General features: G+C 34.5%; 1 protein-coding gene across 2 annotated transcripts in view; it reads right to left on the bottom strand.

Moving 5' to 3' along the window:
* The window catches only part of Etf-QO (electron transfer flavoprotein-ubiquinone oxidoreductase), an 88,645-nt gene that overhangs the window by 48,120 nt on the left and 16,684 nt on the right, over positions 1 to 23,841 (bottom strand). For both annotated transcript variants that reach the window (XM_035368247.2, XM_035368254.2), the window contains 4 exons: positions 8,341 to 8,493; positions 3,663 to 3,739; positions 2,473 to 2,554; positions 1,885 to 2,003 (listed from right to left, as the gene is read on the bottom strand). In XM_035368247.2, coding sequence (XP_035224138.1) covers positions 1,885 to 2,003; positions 2,473 to 2,554; positions 3,663 to 3,739; positions 8,341 to 8,493 — 431 coding nt within the window. The remainder of the gene's footprint in view (positions 1 to 1,884; positions 2,004 to 2,472; positions 2,555 to 3,662; positions 3,740 to 8,340; positions 8,494 to 23,841) is intronic.

The following is a 23,841-nucleotide window of genomic DNA, read 5'->3' as shown; positions in this document are numbered from 1 at the left end:
TCCATCTTCACCACCTAAATCATCTCGCACACATAAAAGATAAAAAATACGTAAATCAAAAATCTAACTTTATTTTGATAATAGTCCCTCAATTCTCTGTTTTAATTTGGTTATTTCCCTTTTCTATTGAAAAAATAATAATTGCTTCTTGAACTAGGTCATTTCAAAATTTATCATTCTCATATAATTCTCGTATAATGCTAATGATGCAGGTACTTACATAAGGTTTCAGCCAATAATGGTTTCTAATTTCAGAACCAAAACTTTAGTATGAAAGAAGAATAAAGCTAAACTGAAGCTTAATCAATCTGAATTAAGCTTCCATCAATCAATTATCACACATCAAATTCTTTCTCTCTCTTTGTAGTTGCCAACTTGTTATTGCCTGTTACTCTGTGTTCTGCATATATATTAAAATCTATAAGGTATTCTTGTAGTTCTTCAACAAGAGATACACTATTTGTACTGAGTTGTTTGTGGCTGCATGTGTCAACAATAAAAGAAATGGTCAACCAGCCTGAATGACTGTTATTATTTTTATGCATTAATATCTAAATCATTATATATATAACAGAAAGAATATTATATGCATATATTTCAATTCTCATTCTTAAACAGCACGCAAACTTCAGGATCCTATGCATATTTCAACACTATCAAAAGTATGTAGAGATATACTTTGCATTGAAAACATTGGGCTGTTTTTGGAAAATATAGTTCGCGAAACTAAATTCTGTTTGAATTGCATAGCTGTATCATAAAATAATAAGAATGGCTTCAGTTAAAAATATCTCCATCATAATATGATAATAATGCATAAGTTAATAGCTTTTCCCTCTCATATATACATTAAAAACACCAAAAATTTAGAATTCAAGCAAGATTAATGAAATGAAAAGGCACACAAAATGTAAATTTAATTACAGCTAAGGTGTCTTAGTTTGGCATATCTATCAACAAAATATTTTTGAACATTTTGAATACCAGTATGTAGTTTTGTAAGTTTTCAAATCAAAGGCATTTTGATATAAATCTGCAGGGTTGGAAAAATCGTTTGAGACAAAGAAGTAATTAAGAAAAACATTTTCTTCTGTACTTTTACACTGCAAATTTAATGAAGAGAATTATTTTCTACTATGTTTTATTAAATGCATCAAATTAAGAAGGTATGAAAGCAACAGGATTATGCATTTGATTACTGTAGAGAGATTAATATTCACTAACAGAATTATTATAAATTTTATGTTTTTTCGCTCATAAAACGCTTTTATATTCAAAGACAGATATCTAACTGTTTCGAAAATGTTCCTAAAACAAAAGTTTTAATAAATTCTGAATTATTTTCGTCTATCATTACAAACTAAAAAACAATACGAATTTTTCAAAAGTTCCTAATACAGAAGAAAGTCTCTATTGGAATTCTACAGTTTTCGAACTTCAGTTTTGACAAAACACCTCATATGTATAATTTACACATCCATAAAACTACAAACTCAGTTTTCTTACATTTTAACCATCTCTATATTTGAGTAGGAAAATATCATAAAAATATTTCAATTGGAAATTCTCAATTATAATAACTATATACAGCAAAATGAAATACCAGTTGCAGATGTTCCCCTCTCTATTCTGTTGGAAATACACTTCTGACAGATTTGTAGAAGTAGTTAATTTACTGATAAACACTAGTCTTATTAGCAAACTACAGAAAAGAGACATCCTTGTTATGATTATGAGTGAAATGATAATGAAATACTAAAACACCATCAGAAAAAATAAATATTTAAAATGCACTTAGTCACAGAAATTTATATCCACATCATATATAGATCTAAATTTATATCAGAAATGCCTAAATAACTCATGAGAAAATAAGATATTTACCTCACTAGCTGCATATCCAGGATAAATCTCAACTCCTAATTCTTCAGCCTGTTGACCAAGCCATCGAACTACATTTCCTAATCTCACAATGTAGTTACCATGATTATACATAGGTAAACCTATCAAATTAAGTTACATTACTTAAATTAGGTTCAGAATACTATATTACAATATTGGTATCATTATTCGGTAATAATTATAAAAATTTCCAAATCTTGAAATAAAAATACACACATATTTTTTCCCCTCCTAAAAACAATAAAAAGCGAAATACATTTCAAGCAAAAATTTCAAGCAATTAAAATTTTATTTTTGTATTTTCTAAATCCTTCTTTTTGCCGAAAACTTGACTTGCATATTCATTCTTATTTAGTTTATTGTACAAATTTTAAAGAATATAGAATCAAGAAGAATTGAGAAATTTTTTAAAAAAATTTATACTTGTTACTTTAGAGAAACTCGAACAGATTACATAATCTCACAGGAAATGAGATTTTTTATGCATAGAAAACTGCATTTAATTTAATTTATAAATCTAAATGAATTATAAAACATTATGAGAAATTTCTTTAAAAAAAAACTCGTTACCTTTAAATATGGGAATCGGGATCCTTTTCTTCTCTGTTAAGTAGGCAAATTTATCAGATTTAACAGCTGTTTTTATAGGTGCCTGTAGAAATAATTATAAGAAAAAGTATTACAAATATGAACAATCCTTCCATTTCAATAGCTCCTAAAGTAAAAATCAACAGAAAATTGATGCAACAATTACCAGAAATCAATAATTTGCTACAGTTTTGTTACAGGTATTGTATTAAAAAAAAATGCAATGTTTTTTTTTTTTTTTTTTTTTTTTTTTTTTTTTTTTTCTCCATTGGAAATATTTTGATGTGCAAATCTTTGGGGAATTTCTTACATACACATAATTCAGAACAACAATTTCCATAAATGTAATCATTAATTAAAACTAAATTTGAACAGTATAACATCCTAGATTTCTCTTATTTTTTTGGATTAGTCTAATACTGTAGCAATTAATGATGATGAGGAAAAGTAAACTGTCAATATTGTTTATAGCTAAAATTTAATTCCTGAAACTTCCTATTTTCAAAATGAACATCTTTACATGCATTAAGCTAGAACAACATTTTTTTACTCTTTCCCAAAATTTTCATTGAAGAAACTAAATTCCTTAATATATTAAAAAAAAAAAAAAAAATAAATAAATAAATAGATACATGCAACTATTACAACAGCAAAAATTTACCGTTAGAAAACATACATTGGAATTGAACATGCTATTCCAAAGCAAATTGTTAGATGATTCCCAAAATATGAGTAAAGAACAGTACACATACCCAAACATTCTGTAAATGTTTATGCAAAAGATGAATAAAAACATGATATGATGCAAGGTTGTTTGGAAGCCTATTTTCAAATAACCCAAGAATCCAAAGTAACTAAAATCTGACTTAACTAAGATAAAACATATAAGCATCATCAGAAAGTACCATTTTTCTAAGAGTAACTGATTTATATGTGTTATATAAAAGGACATTTGCATTGTTGTTAAAACTGCATCAATATAATATAATGACAATTTTGCATACAATGAGTACATAAATTAGTTCATTCCTAATTTTTCATCTCAAAACTGCTTTTCTAAAATTCAAATTATTAAAGATCAAGACATCAAAACTTATATAAATATATACCCATTAAAACAATAAATAAACACTCATTAAAACAACAATAAGTTTTAATAAAACAAACAGTACCCCTCTTTCTTTCCAATCTGGAATCAAAGTGTCCAGTGCTTGAGTTTCGATACATGCTCCTGATAAAATATGTCCACCTATACGAAATGAAAATAGAATATTAACTAAGAAAATTATGTTATTTCTGAAACATAAATAATTTGTAAAAATAATTTTGCATGTTTTCTTTTAAATATTTTATAAAAGAAATACTCTTAAACATTTGAAAGCAAGCTGATCGGAAAATAATGGCTAATATCATGCAAAAGCTAAACAGATCTGGCATTATGCAGAAAATAAAAGTTTAGGTTTGTTCTGTTTAGTTAAACTAATATTTTAATACTTGCTTTTGATCAATCAATTTTTGACTAAAAATTCTAGAAATAATACTGTATAAGTCTATACAGTACTGTATAGACTTATACAGTATCATTTCTAGATCTTTTCTGAAGTGAATATACACTCTATATAAATAAAAAAATAAATAAAAAAAAAAAATCGACACACCAAGAAGTTGCTGCCCGATAGAGAAAAAAATTGGTGGAAGATTATGTGCTGAATAGAAAATGATAAAAATTTCAGAAGAATTGAATGATTTATTTTAAAATTACGTAGTTACAAAGTAACGAGCTCAATAAGATGTTGACCCACCTCTGGCCTGGATCCAAGCTGCCTCGTGGTGTGACATATACTATAGAACTCCCGCTGTATTTCTTGCCAAATTTGCTCCGATTGCAGGTCATCAACATTCCCTGATAGATGCAGTCGCCTACCCATCACATCCCAGACATGCTTGATGGGAGAGAAATCTGGTGATCTGCCTGGCCAAGAAAGTGTTTGACAAGCTGTAAGACAGTTCATAGCAACACGTGCCATATGTTGTTTGGCATTACCTTGCTGAAAAATAAGGCCAGGGTACTGCAAAAGGAACGGTAGCAAAACAGGCCTCAGCATGTCGTCAATGTACTGCTGTGCTGTAAATGTGCCTCAAATGGTTACCAAAGGGGTCCAGCTATCAAGGGAAATGGAATCCCAGACCATAACTCCTGGTTGAGGGCCTGTGTGGAGTGCAATAATGAAATCATTATCGGCATGCTGCTCCGAGCATCTCCAGACACATCTTCGATGATCGTAACGACACAGTTGGAAGCGGGATTTGTCGCTAAAGACTACACGTACACGTCCTCAGTCAGCATCATTCCAACCTGATCGAGCCAAGCACCACTGTAATCTTGCTCGACAGTGTGCAGACTGGAGTGGCAGGTGGCGTAACGGTCGGTACGAGCATATATTTCGCTCTATCAGACATTTGTGAATGATCATGGTGAACACTCATATGCGGGTAGCACGTCTGATGGTTGATAGTGATGAATCAGGCACTGTGACAGCTGATCTTACAATCATTCTGTCCTACAGATCTGTTATGGCCCTAGGTCGACCGCTACCATCCATGACGCTGAAATCTGCCATTATCCACCCATTCTTGCCAGCATCTTCTAAATGCCACATCGCTTCGACTTATATGACGAGCGATTCTCCGATTTGTACAAGCTGTGTCTTTCAATCTAATGATATGACCTCTTTCAAACTCTGACAGTTGCTCATAATGAGCTCGAATCCTGTGGCGAGGTATTTTTGCAATTGTTAACCCTTTGCGGCATAGTGTGTCCGATCTGGACACACCTAAAAATTTCCTTCTGTACGCACAGAAAAATTGAATGAAAAAAGATTTATAAGTTACTATAGGTTACTCTGAACCTTCTTTATTTACAGTAGATGGCAGCTCAATTTTAGCCATGTTTATTTTTTAAGACCCTCATTTTTCAAAGAAATCTTCCAGATTTTTTTTAGGGTATAAAAGGAATTGTTTGAAAATAAATTTTTATGTTATTTTTTGGCTGTATACTAATCTCCTTATTCTATATTAGTTTTAAATTTTTACCTTGAAATCTTGTCTAAAATCAAACGGCAAATCCTAGGTGTGCCCAGGCCGGGCTCATCGATAATCTAGAACAACTGAGAGTCTGTATTCTTTGTTTCTCCGCATTTTATCGGTCAGTTCATTGCCAACAATGCTCGTTTCAGCACTCTTTTCGAAGCTCTATTCAATTAGTGCGCTCACTTTGGGCACTACTTTTTTTTTTTTTTTTTAAATCAAAACTCCGACTTTAAAAGGTTGCGTGCCGGAAAGGGTTAAAAGGTATCCTACATCGCAATGTAACAGAAATTTTTAACAACAGCCCCTTATATACATCTGCTGGATGCGCAGTTCCGATGCGCTGGAGATCACATTATTCCTTTATTGGACACAAAATTTTAATCATTTGCATATTTGGTCAAAACATTTATTCATACGGAATTTCAAAGCAATCGAATGATTCCTTCTTGTTGCATCGATTTAAAAAAAAAAAAAAAATTATATACAGTGCATATATCTAAGTCGTTTCTGAAGTGAATTTATAAATATCTTCAACACATTCAACTGTTAATTAATCTGGAAAAAAATATTACTTACTGTGCAATGCTACAAGTTTAAAATAAAAATCTTAATTTTCAACACAAAGAGCTTATTAAACAAATATTTTCATTTTATTGGTAAAGAGAATCTCGATTTAACTCATCAATCCATTAAATTATTGCTTCAATTTACTGATATAAGAATGATTTCAGTTTACCGTTTCCATTTTTCATATCTTGATACATAACATTAAATGATGCATGTTACATTTGATTATGTTATGCTATTAGAACATTAACCATCCTAACAGTTTAACAAAATTTAAAGTTTAAACGGAATTGCAAGTCAACATCGTATAAGATCTTTATTTAACTTTCAAATTAAAACTATACATTGCTTAATGAACTGAGTGATTTAAAACAATACAGAATAAAGTGCCAAATTCAGATGTCCAAGAATGACATAAATATCCCGACAACCAGCCAATATATATAAAATTAAGAATCCTCCCTCTCCACTAGGAAGTCTAGGAATGGTTAGTATAATACTAAATAAAAGGAAGCAAGTGTGCCATAAATACAATTTTTATCCAGACTAAGATGCCTGCAAGTCACTTTCAAACACCTGCTGGCTATGGAATCATACCGCAGTCAGTGACAACTATTGTTACAAATTTTGAACATAGACAAATAATTTTAGTGATTTTTTTTTTTTTTTTTTTTAAATATATAAAGTAATATGAAAATCTAGAGGAAAGATGCTCTGCTGGCAACGATTTTAGCAACTAATTTTGGCTGCCAAATTTGCCGAGAAATTTCCAAAATTAGCCAAACTTGGTGATCATTTTGGTTTTGGTCCCTTTATTTCCATAATACTTATTATAATTGAATAAATGTAATTGGTCACTACATTAGCTGTAACCGCATCTGGCCCTCGTATACCTTTTCAGCAATTTTGAGAAGCAGAAAATGCTAGAAATATATCGACGGCTGGGTGAAAACTACTATAATATACTGTTAGTTCAGCGTGAGTTGAGTTCAGAGTACTGGGATATCTCCAGATCAGCTTTGCTCTTTAGATGCGCTTAGCATTGCATTGTATTCAACGTTCTTAGTAGTTTGAAGTGTAACTACTGATTGCATTCGATGATACTGAGAACATCTGTGTGAGTATTTCTGTGGAAAGTTCCAGAACGCTGAGGTGTTTCTTTTAATAAAAGATATTTTATCAAGCTATCATCGGACCTGTGTGTTTCAATCTATTATGATAACGCACGCAACATTTTTTTTTTTTGGGTGTGTGTGTGTGTGTGTCAGAAGTGGGATTGAATGCCAGTGACAAGAGCGATTGTTGAGCAATTAAGACAGCTGGTGGCAGCCTTTGCAGCATTCAAAGAAGACATGAAAGCTGGCCAAAAATCTGTTAAAGAAGAGATGAAAACTTTACAATATTAGATTGTACAGTATTACCATTTCTTGCTTTCAAGTCGCTTTGTTAATAAAAAAAATTCATTAAACTTGTACAAAATATGAAATAAACAAAAAAATTCAAAATTTGGGCTTTAAGGTGCACAAATTTGGGTAGAAGGCTACGTGATTGAAAATTTGATGGTTCTAGGTGTGTCATTTTTCCACAATAAGTGGAACATACATATAGACATACAGATCCTTCATTATTTAATTTTATGAAATAATACACGGAGATAATATTTGGTAGTAATACTTTGAAAAGTTAATCGGACACAAATCGGATATGGAGAAATATTAGCACCGAGATTAATAGCACCTATGGCACTAAAAATCCCTCCTTCTGCTTACAAAGTCTAGTTAGTATAATATACTCAATAACAGGAAGTGGGGTGCCATAAAAAGATTTTTCTGTGAACTAACTGAGATTCCTGCATGTCACTTTCAGACACCTGCTGGCTAGGAAATTGCACCATGACCAATGACAATATACTGATTGACGTTGCATTGATGACGATCAGGATCGCATTTTCAGCCCTTGAGTGGTTGTGGGAGGGAAGCAGTTTTCTATCTGACTTGAACGATAAATGAAGCCCAATTGTTGCCATGTCTACATGTGATCTTATAGATTAAAAGTGATGATCTAAAATTCAGAAATTCAAAAATTCCCGACGATTTCGGATCTCGGAGTTTATGCTGTAATTACTATCAGAAAGCAGTAAAAACATACACTCAGATATTAGAATAATTAATTAAAAATATTTAACTAACTTACCAATTTCAGAAGCTTTTTCAACTAAACACACTCTAACATCCTTTCCCTTTTCATTTACTAACTGTTTTAACCTGATGGCTGCTGTCATACCAGCAGGACCTCCACCCACAATAACAACATCTGTTTCATCACTCACCCTCTCCATAGAAATACCTGAAATAGAATATAGATAAAAAATTTGCAATGAGAGAAAGATTTGAATGGAGCATTTAATATTAAATTTAACAAGAAAATGTTAAATGTATTACATCTTTTCCATCAGCAAAAATCAGTCTGTTAAAGAATGTATAAGATAAAAATGGCACACACAACGAATAACTTTATCACAGTTTTAATTCGGAATCCTAATTTGGAAATTTACAGTTATTTAAATTTTTTTCTAATATTTGTAAGTAAATTTGTTGTAGTCTGTTACTCTCTTTGCAAGGTAAAGCATATCAGTGTCAAAAATTCTTTATCTTTTCAAAAGAATCTTTTGAAAATAAGCAAGTAAGTAATGCATTCTGCTCACATCAAAGTCAAGATGACAACTCGGATGAAACCTACTGCTCTAAGAATCAGTGGCATAGCTATAGATAGGCAAGATTAGGTAATGCTTAAGAGCCCTTTACTTTTTTATTTTTGAAGATTCAAAAAGTAATAAGTTTTTCCCGCCAAAATTCATCTTTTATATTTACATATATAAATTTAAAATTTTATGAATAAATCATGTTGTTAATTATAAACAACAGTTACATCTTATATTTGAATAATATAAAAATTATAAATAAAATTGAATGGCACTGTAGCCACTTTTTTTGGGTGTGTGTGTGTGTGTGTGTGTGTTTGTTGTTATTAATTCCAGTGCTGTATAATGCATTCTTACATGGATTTCTTTGTCTGCAGTCTCTTTGCCATCAAATGTGCATGCACAATCTAACCAAAACTAGCCAGTTTTGTATGTGATGATCATTTTGTACTTGTTTTTATGGTGTTTTTTATATTGCAGCATGAGAAGGTAATAAAGCATAGCAAAACAAATTGCTATCACAAACCATATAGGCTTGTTTTAGCTAGATTTTTCACAGGCATTTGATGAAAGGGTCAATCAGAACAGCTAAGTGGTTATGTCCCATAGTATGTTGTGAGCTAGTATATTCAGTTCTGTAAACTCTTAAGAACTGCTTTATTAGTTGTTGGTTGCTAATAAAATTTGAAGTAAGAAATATCAAAATATTTATAATGATTGATAAAATACGGCACATATTATTAGTCAAAAAGAGCAAGAAAAACAAAGGAGGGGAACCAAAAACAAAAAGAAAGCAAAAATGTCACAAAATTAAACAACTTTATTATGAAAACATCATACTCTGTAAAAGATTCTTCAGTACATATTGTCTATGCCAGTAAGGCTAAACAATCTGAACAAGAAAATATATTATTGACTGGTGTGGCTTCTACTAGAAAAACTTACAATATAAATACAAAAGAAAGAGATATGTGCCCATCAGCAGACATAAGTAATTATATACTCGTAGTTAAAAACATTACTGATAATATGAGATTCCTAATTAGTTGTGACGATAATGAAGAAAAACCTATGGGTCTATTTTCAAAACACACTAAAGAAGAAAACAGGCATTTTAGTACAGCATATTAGATATCGATGATGAAGTACAGCCAAGTGCCATGACATTAGTTATGTTACCATAAATGATGCTACATATTTCAAACCTTGTCGGTCGTTTTTTAACTCTGATACTAGTTGGTGTTCAAGTATTAGAGAATGGAAAAATTCAACGGTATGAACTAAAACCCACAATTCTTGAAAATCACATGTGTAAGCAAGCATGAAAAGTATGACACATGGAAACAGTTTTCGGAAGGCTATTTAACATTAAACTTACATTATGAAAAATGGGTTAGCTTTTCATGGGCATAGTGAAGATTACTAGTTATAATGGCAATTTTTATTGCAGATTAAATTATGAAGTAAATATGACAATGTTATGAAACAAGTTTTGGAAATACCAGTAAGAGGTGCACAATATTTGAGCCATACCATACAAAATAAATTAATTCAATGTGCTGGTCATAATTTAAAAAAAAATTTGATGAACCAAATCAATGCATCTTCCTTTTATTCTTTATTATTAGACACTACTCAAGATATATCGAAAAAGTATTAATCAGCATTATTTTAAGATATGTTCATATTGAAATAGATGATAATTTAAAACTCCTAAATTTTATAATTCAAGAACATTTCTCAGATTTTATGCTACAAAAGATAATTCTTCTGAAGGACTGAAAGAATTCAGTCCCTTCACAGAACTATCTCATTCTCAATTTCTTAACGAAAACGAAATTTCAATTAAAAAGAATTATGAGTTAATGATATGACAGTGCTTATGTAATGAATAATAGTGCTAATGTTATGACAGGTGCTTATGTTATGTGTCAATAATGATCTCCAGCAAAAAATATAAACTATTCAGCAAATGCAGAATGTATCAACTGTTCATCGCAAAATTTAAACCTCGCCAATGATGATGCTGTAAGTGGCTGTAAAGAAATTATACCATTTTTTGATGTATTATAAGATATATATTTATTCTGAGGAAAAATTATAAATTTATAAAGTATTATGGGAATCGTTAACATATTTTACAGCTGAATCAGACATAGCTTTGAATAAAATTAAACCCATCTCATAGGTCAAGTAGGATTATGTCACTAAATGCAGTAAAATTACATTACATTGACATTTAAAAAATTTAAACTGAGATCCACCTTAAAAACAATAAAAAATATAAAGGATATATATGCAGATATAAAGGAAAATAGCAACATTTCGTTGAAGCTATTGTTATTTCTATACATATGCATAAAGTATTAAATAAAATAAATTATGTTTAAAATATATTACAAAAATTAATGTATGTCTAGATGGAGCTACGCAATGCTTAAATAATGCCCGCATAAATACAAATAAACTATGAAATGAATTTAAACTTATTTTAGCAGAATCTAAACAAATGATGGAAAATACGCTATTACTTCATAATTTCTAACCAAAACATAAAATAAGACAAATGATTTTGACGAGTTTTCAATACATCATAAATTTCAATCCAGTGAAAAATATTTTAAAATGAATATAGTATTTTACTACATTTTAGACACAAATAAATTATTAATTTATTGGAATGACAAATATGAGAGATCGATTTGGTTTTTTGGAACCTCATTATATAACCCACTTTAAGGAAACTAAACTACTACAAAAGTGTGACAATTTATTAGATATTTATTCTGAAATATTGTCGCCAGAATTTACAATTTATAAAGGCATCACAGTTGTATCAAGATGACCTTGATGAAAATATGACCATTAAAAAATTTGGGAACTTGGTTTTAAAAAATATCATTTAAAAAATATCATTCTGTTAAATGTATACAGTTTCCTTACTTTTTTAAACAATTCCTTAACTTTTGCCATATTTAAAAAGATCATTTTCAAAGCTAAAAATTACCAAAGATTAGCGAAGTATGACTTGATAAATACGGCTAAACCATTCTTGCCATCAAGGGCAAAGAGGCAAGAAAAACGGGCCTGAAAAATATAAATTCTTTTTCCTCAACAAAAACTTGCAAGCAACCATTCTAAGCCATTTATTATTGCGAATGTAACTTGATTAGCACTTTTTTCCAGTTAGTTATGTTTATTAAGAATGTTTCTGAGTCATTTTATCGTTAATAAATTTTGTTTGTTATAAAAATAGTCTTGATTTTTGCGAAAACATTAAATAAAACTTTATTATTTTATTAATATGGATTTTCAATTCATAACTATCTACATTAATATGACATTTAGTATATATATATATATATATTTATCTAATAAAGCAGACTTAGATGTAATGATGTAGATAAGTTAATGGTTGGTACAGATGTAGAAATATCGCATTTTGCAGATGTTGATTCATAATGAATAGCAAACTTGGTAGCCAAGGCGGATTAAATATTCATTTTTATTTCAGTTGACATTTGTGACCACAATTCCCTTGGCACTCTAACGGTGCCTATTTCCAGAATGCAATAGGAAGAAAGTGACATGGCAGCATCTTAACGGTAATAGAGCTAGAAGTAAAGTGTGTAGTTATCTAATATAGAAGCTTACTATGAGAAAGGTTTCGGTTTTCAAAATTTTCAGTTCCCAATTAGCTACGTTGTCATTGTTATGTAAAAGTCATATGATATGGATTAAACTAGAAATGATGCAGTCCAGAAAAACTTACAAATAATTGCTATATTCAAAACAAATAGGGAAAATACCCAAATTATAATGAAAAATTAAAGGGCTATTACTAATTCAAGTCACACCTTTGATTTACATATTTTTTATCTTACAAATGCTTCCTACTTCAAAGAGAAAAAGAATTTTTAAGAGAATAAAATGATGAAGCATTAACAAATGAAGAGAAACATAATCTGAAATATATAAAAAAATTTTGACTTAAGTAATTATTTAAATAACTGCAAAATATAAACCTTGATAATAATTTCAGAAGCCTAGTAAAATTTTGAGTCCAAAGTCTTTACGTTTTAGAATCCATATGTAATACTATAATACATAATCCAAACATAATCATATTTGTTCATGGAAGGCCTTTCAAAACTTTTCGCACAATACCACAAATGTACAAATTTTATACAGCCATTACTTAATTTTGAATATTCACAACAAATTTCAAAATTTTATAACATGCATATAAATATAGTAACATAGCAATTATTCTAGCATATAATGCACACCTATAATTTCAGATTACATCTTTTCTACAAGCAATAAGGAGAACAGTATGTGTAAGGGGAAAATGCTTGAGGGAGTAAATAATTATGCAAAGAGGTAGGTTGTATTCAATGTAGCTGTCCAAAAGAATGTTATTTTAGGGTTTTGAGATAAAGGGGACATAATTTGGGGTAAGAATACTCTTCCGACATGAATGAATTCGCAAAATTAGGAGTGATTTTTTTTTTTTTGTTTCCGTAGTCATTTGAAGGCATGATTTTGAAGAAAACATTGAAGGGTTTAGCACATTGTGTCTGCTTTAGTTAAAATACAGTTGATTTAGTGGAAGTCTGTCACTTGGTTTAGTATAGTCCTTTTAGTACTAAATATGGCTCCTGATAAAAGAAACAAAGTGCTAGTATCAAATGCAGTCATTCAATTTACGAAAGAAAATGGAAATCATGCTGTAGCAAGAAGGTTTGGTGTTATGAAAGCTCCATACGTGAATGGAAGAAAAATTAAATCGCAAGAATTAATATGCCAAAGAATAAATATGCTTTGAATAAAGAAGTAACGAAGTGGCCTATTCTAGAAGAAAGTGTTGCGAACTGGATCCTTGAAAATCGCCAGAATGGATTAATTGTAACAAGAAACAGCCTTCATGTATTAGCCTTAAAGTGGTCAAAAAAGAAAGCAAATCAAATTAAAAACTTTAACGCAAATTTGAGTTGGTGTATTCGATTTATGGCATGGAATAATTTAGTTTCACAAAGAAAAAACAAAAGTTTCACAAAGGCTTCCGAAATATTGGACAACAAACTGATAATTTTCCAGAAATATGTTACTGAATTACTACGGCAAAAAAAAATTATTTATTGTCACATATCGGAAATACGGATGAAACAGCAGCATATTAAACATTAAGTTTCATATTAAACATTGCCTTCACTTCCTCGGCAGTCACCTGTTTACTTCAGGACATAGTGTTCTCGCTATGTCTTGAAGAAAACAGATGACTGCCGAGGAAAGTTATAACAACCTTTTTACACTACCCGATAATGAAAATGCAACACCAAGAAGGAGTAGCCATAAAGTTATTAAACTCAGGGACAACAACAAACAATACGTAAGCTTTATTTTGAAATGATATGCATAACACAGAGATAGAATAGCGTCGGCTCAGTAGGGTAAAGGTTAAACCCTCTGAGAAGGCCTCCGTCCTAAGGACAAACCAAGCGGAGTAATGCCAGCTCAGAGGAAAATTTGAGAGAACCTGGCCGACAGGACATTTGTAACTTACACTGAGGTAACAATTGTCTCTTAAGTACTGTAGACTTTAGTACTGTACTTGCATGGTGATGCTGCGTACAATTCGCTGCTGTATATTCCTTATAATAAAAATGCGCTGCCTAGAAGGCAAAGTTAAATTCTGCACTTCCATTGCATTTAAATTAAGCAGATGATAAAATAGTACAGAACATATATTACATTACATGAGGATACAATGCATTGATTAGTGTGCAGTTTACACTTCATTTAAAATATGCAGATGAGAAACAATACAGTAAATAATATAATAAATTACATTAAGTATACCGTACGGTATATGATACATTAATATCAGGTGCACTGTCTGAGATTACTTAGAATATATTATTTAGAAATGACATGAGTATTTACAAGAAAGGGCAATATCGAGATAGCGTACATTTACTACATAGGTATATACAGACAGAATACATAATGTTCAAATTAGAAAACATATAGAATTTTACACATACTTTATGGACTAAAATAGAATAGAATTTTACACATACTTTATGCAGATTAAATGCTAAGTCGATGAAATTCTATTTTTTATTTCAATGCAAATTTGTAGCATCTTGATAAGTTTTGTGTGTGTTGCTGGGTGCTTCACAAGATGAAGGGTCCATTCCTTCCAGTAACGCTCTGAGGGTCTTTTTAGGTGGTGACATCTAGTTAATGGGCAGTCGAAGGCATAGTGGTCCAGTGAACCCACCACCCCACATTCACATAGTTCGCTGTACATAAATCCAAATCTATGTAAGTAGGTCTGGAATGGATCATGCCCTGTAAGAAACGTCGTGATGGCAGATGAAAACGAAAAGGTTGTACCTGATACCCTAGCTATGAAGCCATGCGTCTGTCGTCCAGTGCTGGAAGTATCCCATCTCGTTTGCCATTGTGTTATTAACCATTCATAGGTTACTTTTTTGAGCTAAAAGCCTGGGAGAGGTAGTGCGGCTTCGGTCAGTATGCACCCATTGCTGCCTCTTTAGCCAATTGATCGGCTAGCTCATTACCGGTAATGCCAGTATGTGCTGGAACCCAGCTCATTAGCGATCGATGATCAAGTGGCATGCTCAGAAGTAGTTTTTGAACTTCGAGGACAATGGGTCTCCTGCTGATAGCGCCAGCAATTGCCTTTAGGCTAGATAAGGAGTCACTGAAAATTTTAGTCTGTGCGTTAAAACAGAGAGTTAGATTAACTGCCTTCTTTATTGCCGTGAGCTCCGCTTGGAAGATGGAGTTATATTTGTTAAGCCTTCTTCACCATGTTTGTATGTATTCGTCTCTTTCCATGATACAAAGGCCGCAGCCTGTACCTGCTTCCATGCGCAGGCCATCTGTAAAAGTTGTGATGCTGTTTGTTGGTACTGACAATGGCGAGAAGCTGACGTTGCGTTGTACATCGTGTCTGGAGGGATGGCATGGAATCTCGAAGGTTTTAGCCTTAAAATCCGAGTACCGTAGGTTGAAATTCCACAGTTGGCTATCTTGTCTGAGTCGTAGAACTCTAGTGAGGGTAGCCTCTCTCTCTGCAGTCAAGTCGAGTGGCAGGATGCCGGTCATAACTTGTAAGGCCGCTGTTGATGTAGTGCGGTAACCTCTGCTTATTTGCAGGAGATGTTGCCTTTGGATAGATGATAGAATTCTACGTTGGTGAGTATTGAGTCTTTTGGCCCATATGCCCGAGCCATAAAGGATAATTCGTTTTGTAACTGTTAGATACCACCTTTTCAACATTGGGCAGGAAACGCCCCAATTCTTTCCCGTGACTCTCTTCATGTGATTATTTAGTATCCCTATTCAATTTTTAACATATTTCAGGTGGGGAATCCACAACAATCTTATGTCTAGAACCAGACCCAGGTATTTAATTTGGTCTATGACTTTGATGGAGCTTCCCAATAATTTCACTGTAGGTTTTCTTCGAAGTGGGCGTTTAGTCCCTATGCACATTGCAATCGTTTTTGTCATCAATATTGTGACTTTGTGAGATTTTGCCCAGTTGCTAAAAACGTCTAGCACTAATTGCACGGTAGATTCTAGTTTTGATCTGCCATTTATGACTAACAGGAAATCATCCGCGTATGCGATGATGTTGCAATTTGGAAAGTTCTTGAGTTTTTTAAGGATGGTGTTTGCCAAGATTGTCCAGAGAACAGGACCGAAACAGGATCCTTGTGGGCATCCCCGCTGGATCTTATGATCGACGATTTCAGAGTCCAAAGTTGCTTGCACTGTATGATCTTGTAGATAACTTCTTATTAGATCTACAAGGTCGCCCGGGCACCCCATAGTAACCACAGCATCTATGATGTCTGGCCACCACATGGAGTCAAAGGCGTCTTATATGTAAAGGCGTCTTGTATTATTTTATTATCTATGCTGTCAGGCCCGGGGGCCTTTTTGGATTGAGCTTTTGAACGATTCGTTCAATTTTGTATTTGCTGGGAAGAGGTTTGGATGACCTATTGGAGGGAACGTAGTTGTTGAAGTTATGTCTCAGGTATGCTTGTTCTGCTGTGTCATTGCTTGGAAGATCCTCTTGGAACAGTCTTATCTTTGAATGTCTCCTGGAGTTCGTGCTGATGGTAAGATGCCTGCTGGTAAAAGTGTAGGCCTAAAGACCCTGTTCGCTGCTATTTGGAAGACCTTGCATGGTGATACCATATGCATCTAGGTTGGTGGAGCAGTACTTGTGCCAAAAATCCCGTTTAGCTGTTGCTATGGTTCTTTTATATTTGGCTTGTGCGTGCTTGTGTCGTGCACATAGGCTACGGCATGCGTCCGAGTCTCTTTCGGCCTGTGCTAGTCTCCACACGCGTCGCAAATTGCTTCTTTCTTTTGATAGACTTACTGTCCACCATGAGGCACTGGTGCGGTTTCTGTCATTTTTCATCTGGAACGTTTGACTGCAAGCCATGGTGCAACTATCTATCAGATGTTCATAAGCTTTGTCCAAATCTGTTGTAGAATTACATGCTTGGAGGTTATCGATCAGGAGACTGATATATGGGTAAAAGGTAATCTTAAACTTTTCGAGTCCTCCATATGCTGTTTTAAAATGTTGCTTCATGGGCACACTCTGTGTCATTTGAAAACTAAATGTTATGGCATTGTGGACACTAAGTGTTATGAAGTCCTGCACAGCCCAATCATTTATTTCAGATGCAATACTATTCGAAGCAAGGGTTAGGTCTGGCCATCCCTTAGCTCTGATAATATCATAAGTTGGTGGTGAATCTGAGGTATTAAGGATCACTAGCCGATGTGACTCGATAAAGTCAATTACCAGTGTAGATTGAGCATCTTCTTTTGGTGTGTCCCAGAGAGCACTAGACACATTAAAATCACCACCCAGCAGATAGAAATTAAAAGTAGTAATCTAGTTCAAAGAGCAGAGTGTCGATATCTTGGCTAGGTGGGAAGTAAGCCGAGATAATTAGGAGTCTACCTTCAATTGTGTCCAAGATACCATATGCTCGGTGCTTAGCCAGAGCATTGGTGTTAGTGAACCATTGTACATAATGGCTGCTAGTCTGTTATTCGACAGGTACGTCTTGTTATGCGAAGTAGTGCTTATTAAATGATAACTGGACACAGCATAAGGTTCCTGATAGAGCCCAATATCAGCCCCCAATTCCCACTGTTTGTGAATCATGTGGCTGGAAGCAACTGAAGAGCGCTGCAAATTACACTGCAGAAATTCTAATGCTGTATAGCTCTGCTGAATGGAATGTCCGTTTTCTTGTCTGCGGTCCTCAGGAGAGTTTGGAGCGCGTCTTTGTAGGACGGGCATAATGAGTCTGCCAAATTGCAAGCAAAGTCAGTGTCCCTTTCTTGGTTGGATTTTGCACAATTCGTGCACTGTAGCTGTTCTTTACAAGTTTTGACAATTTTATCGTGCACCTTTGCGCACTGTATGCACCATGGAGAGTTGTAGCAGTTCCTGCTTAGGTGACCAAAACCTTGGCAGTTGTAGCACCACGTAGGCCGGGCGTACCTTCTGAAAGGGCAGGAGTTAAACCCACATAAAGGCATCCTTGCGGGCCAAATTTGAGGAAGTACTCCTTGTTTAGAGATACGACCCAGTTGACAAGAGAATCTGGACGTCGAAGTGGTGTGCGGGGCTGTATAGCTCCTTCTTTATCAGATGGCTGATGCGCTTCAAGTTCTAGTTTGAGATCTTCCGCCATGTAATCTGGCAGCACCCCGGAGAGAATTATAGTGTCTGCCACGGGCTTGGGCTCTCTTATTGTTAGAGACTCACTCAGATTCTTTTCAGACGTAATTGACACTTTTACTTTCGTTAACTGCTCCCGTGTAGAGCACCGAATTAATAGGTCTTGCGATCTTGTTGGACGTATCTGTTGGATTGGGAATTCCAAACTCTTTGAATTAATGCCCGAGGCTAATTGGCACTGAATATTAGAGGGTGTGGTGCTCTGATCTTTCGTAGAAACGATAAGTACGAGATCCGAAGGTATGGGTCTCTGTCGCCCGCTTTTTTGTGGACCAGTGTAAAAGGGGATTGCAATACCTCTGAGGGAAGTATAGGTGCTGGTGATGTCCTGAAGATCCCTGTGGTGGCTGAAGGCCTAAAGCTACCGGGCTAACAGAAGAGGGTGCAGTGGTTGATAAAATTTTATGTAATGAGTCTATTTGAGCAAGCAGAGAGTCTTTCTGCCCTGTAAGATTTGCAATAATAGTCTCTTGCTCGATTATATATTTTTGTGCCAGTTCTAGAACGTCATAAATGACCTGATCAGCCTTGCTAAGTTTGTAGCGGCTGCTACCAGCTCCCAGATGTTTGAGAACATAGGCACTGCTAGACACAAAGTTTTGAGCACACGTGTGCTCAGGATCAATTGCTGGAGCTGCGGCTTCTGTATCTGAACCGGTTAGTGGCACTGTTAAGTCGGACAACTGCTGATCTGTAGAAGCCATTAACGAAAGGCAGATGGTAATGGTAATTAAATAATAATAGTGAAAAAGGACCTTACACTGGTAATTCTTGAGAACTAACGGGCATGTGCTACACAGTGTTGAGGTTAGAGATAACAGTTTACAGAATTAAAAACAAAACCATATGGCTCAGAATTAATGTGAATACAAAGAATTGACAATAACAAAATGCAATAAAGAGCAAGCATTAAATGGTTAAATCCACTGCAATACAAATTAGTTTACAATTACAGTAAGTGAGATCAGCTTGTAACAGTAACAGTTAAAAAAAAAAAAAAAAAAAAAGCAGTTAGCATAACTTGAAAGTAGCCACTTCAAAATGGAATATACTGATAGTAAACTCTTAGTTATTGTGGTGAAATTCACGGAGAGGCATTGCCTAATTTAGGCTGCTTGAATTATAACAATTTTACTACAGCTGAAGAACTGTAAAAGGGGTGCGATACACAAATTTAACGCGAGGATGAACTACCTGACTTCGTTAGAATGATATTAATTTGCACAAATTGAAACTAACACACAATGTTCTTATCGGATAATAACACATATCACAAATTAGAACATAAAACAGAGGCGGGACCACTGGAATACATTATTTCAATATAATATTAGATGGAAACTGAATCTTAACTACAATTGGAATATAACACGTTAATACGGAATGAATTTACACAATTGCATCAGTATACACAAGTACGTAATATAACATAAGTAACAGATGAACATAAGTAACATAAGTAACAGATGAACATAATATAACATAAGTAACAGATGAAGGAAGCTCTGTGTTACTGCACTGAGCTTAAATAGAACACTCAATGGTGAAACACTAGAATGCACAGGATGGTATTATTAGTCAATTGAAATAAAATGAACTAGCCATACAACGTGGATTTAAAATTATCAAAAACACATTACTATAATGCAATGGAGCAGCTATTATTAAAAAAATATATAAATATCAGTTTAAAATTACCCAAGTCATATTACAAATAAAATTGTCACAAATTGAATCAGAACTATATTATTATATAACTATGCAATACTATTTATTAACTGTCACTACTATGTTAATGCAGCGCAGCACTTAATTTGCAGCCCTAGATTACACCTATTTTAAATTACTTTCAGAAAATGACAAAAACGAAAATTAAACCCAATGGAGATAAGAAAAGGTGAGATTTTAGTTAATGCAATTAAATGCCTAAAAAGGGCCTACATGAATGCACAATGTAATTGAATTTAAATTTGTATTTAAATTATGGGAGGAGGTACTTCTTCCGTATTCAAAGTGCACTTATTAACCCCGAACAAGATAAAGAAAATTAAAAATTTACCTTTGCTGCCCTGCTACCATTGTTTCATCTGTTAAAAGGAAATCTGCATTAATCACAGTGTAGTTGGAAAAAAAAAAAAAAAGAAAGAAAGAATCCAAATAATTATGAAAAAGACAGCTTTGGAATCATCTTAATGAGCTGGTTAAGAAGACACAAGTCGCATAAATGTACATTCATTAAGCGTAGAATTATTACTCCTTTGAAACAACAGCCAGTACGCTTTGTGTAGTCAAAAAAACCACAAGGTCCGTTGAAAGCGGTACTTGTCCCTGAGGAAGGGGGAGAGTCGTCTCAGAATCCTTCCCTTTGTAAAGGAGAAAAGCTTCTTTCGGGCTTGTTTGTAAAAATGAGATGAAACAACAAAATCAAAAAAGGGAAGAAATAGTCCAAATTATTACGAAAAAAAAACACCTTCAGAATCGTCTTAATGAGCTGCTTAAGAAGTGATAGGTCTCATAAGCGTACGTTCGTTCTGTCAATCATTTGCCACAGTTCGTCTTCTGGACGCAGCAATGACAGGGTCTGCAAATAGTGTGCAATCACATCCCAAATGTTCTCAATTGGCGAGAGGGTAGGAGAGAACGGTGGCCAGGGAAGCAGCTGTACACCTTGCAGAGCACATTGGCTGATTGCAGCAGCGTGTGGTCAGGCGTTATCTTGCTGATAAAGGACAACGGGCACTCACGTAAGGTAGGGAAGTGTCACCGGCGGCAGCACATCATATATGTATTTTTGGGCCGTCATAGTGCCCTGAGTACGAACTAGTGGTGACCAGGAATTGTACGCAATTGCACCACAAACCATGATGCCGCATTGTCGCGTGGTGGGGCGCTCCACAATTGCTGCAGGATTGAATCTGTCTCTACATCGACGCCACTCTTGTACGCGGCGACTGTCGTTGGAGAAACAGAAGCATGACTCACCTGAGAACATGACTCTATACCATTCCGTCGTCCACATCGCTCAAGCCCGGCACCACTGCAGACATTGGCATCTATAATGTGAGGTAAAGGGCAGTCTTCTTAACGGACGCCACGAGTGCAGGCCACTAGCCACCAATCAATGACAAATGTATCTGGTCGATATGGTAACATCCACGAGTGTCTTGGACATGCTGCAGAATGGAGGTAGAAGTGGCTTGCGGATGCGTCGATCCACGCATGCTGAAGTCACTCTGGTTGCAGAGGCACCTCTTGAACTTGCCATATTTCCTTGTTCCAACTATTGTCGCCACAGCTGGTGCACTGTGGATGCGTCCAGGTGTGTATCAGCTGAGATTTGCTGTATGGACCAACCTGCCCTTCTCAGTCCGGTCACGTGCCCCTTGTACAATCAACTGTCTACTGGAACTGCATCCGTTGACAATGGCCTGGCATTCTCTGCTATTAAACGCGTCCTCTGAGACAACAAATTTTTTATGATGATTTACCTAGCAAAAATAACGGCACAAAAAATTTAACTTTCTGCAGGTTCCTTCTCTTATATCTTCTTCAACATTCGCTGGAGAGCTGCATTCAACTCGGTGACGTACGTCTACTCTCAAATTTCCACAAGTTTCAGGCCATTTCTTCTTGATGTAGCATTTTCAATGTCAGGTATTTTAACTAAACTGAAAAGAACATGCAGTCGATGCTCATAATTTAACCACCATTTATAGCTAAGTAACCTAACACAAAATAGTACATACAGTCAGAATAAATTCAATTTTAACTACACGACTGCCTCCTATTTCAATTTAAATCTGCTTTATCGGCTGCAAACAGGAAAGCCGAGTCTAGAATATTAATATGAATTACAGTCAGAGGTTAGCACAAAATATTCAGCTACAGAGATAATCGCAAACATGCGACACAAATTCGTAACTAACTTCTCTACGGCGAACTGTTAAATACTATTTCCGAGCTCATTTAGACTTGCATATGCATCATTTAAATTTGCTTTCTGGCAGGAAATTGAAATCAGAAGGGAAAGTTTCTTAAAATAAAAAATAACTGATTAGTACAAAATAAGGTCTTTACAACCTATGGTTATTTTTAAAAGAAAGACGACTTCCTAAGAAGCAAAGTACCTGGTCATCTAATAATGAAAGCTTATTAAGAGAAAGGCTTCAGTTCTTGTTTTAAGTTCTGAATTAGCTACGCCATCATCGTTACTTAAGGGTCATACTATGCGTTAATTTAGAAATAACGCAATCCAGAAAATAATTGTTGTTTTTAAAATGAATAAATATAGAAGTGGGAAACACCCAAATTAAAATGAAGAAATAAAGGGCTATTGTTAATTTAAGTTATAATTCAGATTTATATATTTTTACCTTATATACACTGAAGAGCCAAAACATTATGACCGCCTACTCAATAACGCGTTTTGAGACTTTTGGCCCGCAAATCAGCTGCAACTCGCCTACGTATGGAAGCCACAAGTTCTTGATAGAGCACTGCAGACATGTTGTACCAAGTGTCTAAGCAGCGATCACGCAAAGTCGAGATATTCTGACATGGTATTTGAGCTCTGAGCTGCTGCTCCATCAAATGTGGTCTATCGGGTTAAGATCCGGCAAGTTAAGTGGCCAAGACATAGTTCCAATTAATGGAATTCATCCGTATGCTCCTTGAACCACTCCAACACAATTCCAGCCTTGCATCACGGGGCATCTGGAAAGAAACATTCCATTTCCAGATGGGAAGACAGACACCATATAAGGGTACAACTGATCTGCAATTATGTTCAGATGGTCTACAGCTTTCATGATCTGTTCTACTATAACTAAGGGTTCCAGAGCTGCCCATAAGGACGTCTCCCCAAGCATAATACTGCCACCACCAGCAAGTGGACGACCTGCTGTACAGGGGGGAGCAGCTGTTCGCCTAGAAGACGGCATACCCTGACATCAACATCAACATGATGAATGAGAAATCGTGATTCATCCCACCAGGCAACTGTCTTCCACTTATCCATGGTCCAGGCTCGATGTTCCCGGGCCTATTGTAGGCATAGTTGACAATGACACTTCAACAAAGATACACGAGTGGGACATCTGCTGCACAGTCCCATATATCCAACAGAGTCCGGTCAACTCTGTGTTCCAAAACATTTCCACTTGGACCTGCATTGTAT

The sequence above is a fragment of the Stegodyphus dumicola genome, chromosome 3, assembly GCF_044657685.1.
Source record: "Stegodyphus dumicola isolate Sdum_Otavi_A_Nest chromosome 3, ASM4465768v1".
NCBI lineage: Eukaryota > Metazoa > Arthropoda > Arachnida > Araneae > Eresidae > Stegodyphus > Stegodyphus dumicola.
The sequence above is the reverse complement of the archived record's forward strand: the minus strand, read 5'-3'. Positions and strand labels throughout refer to the sequence as shown.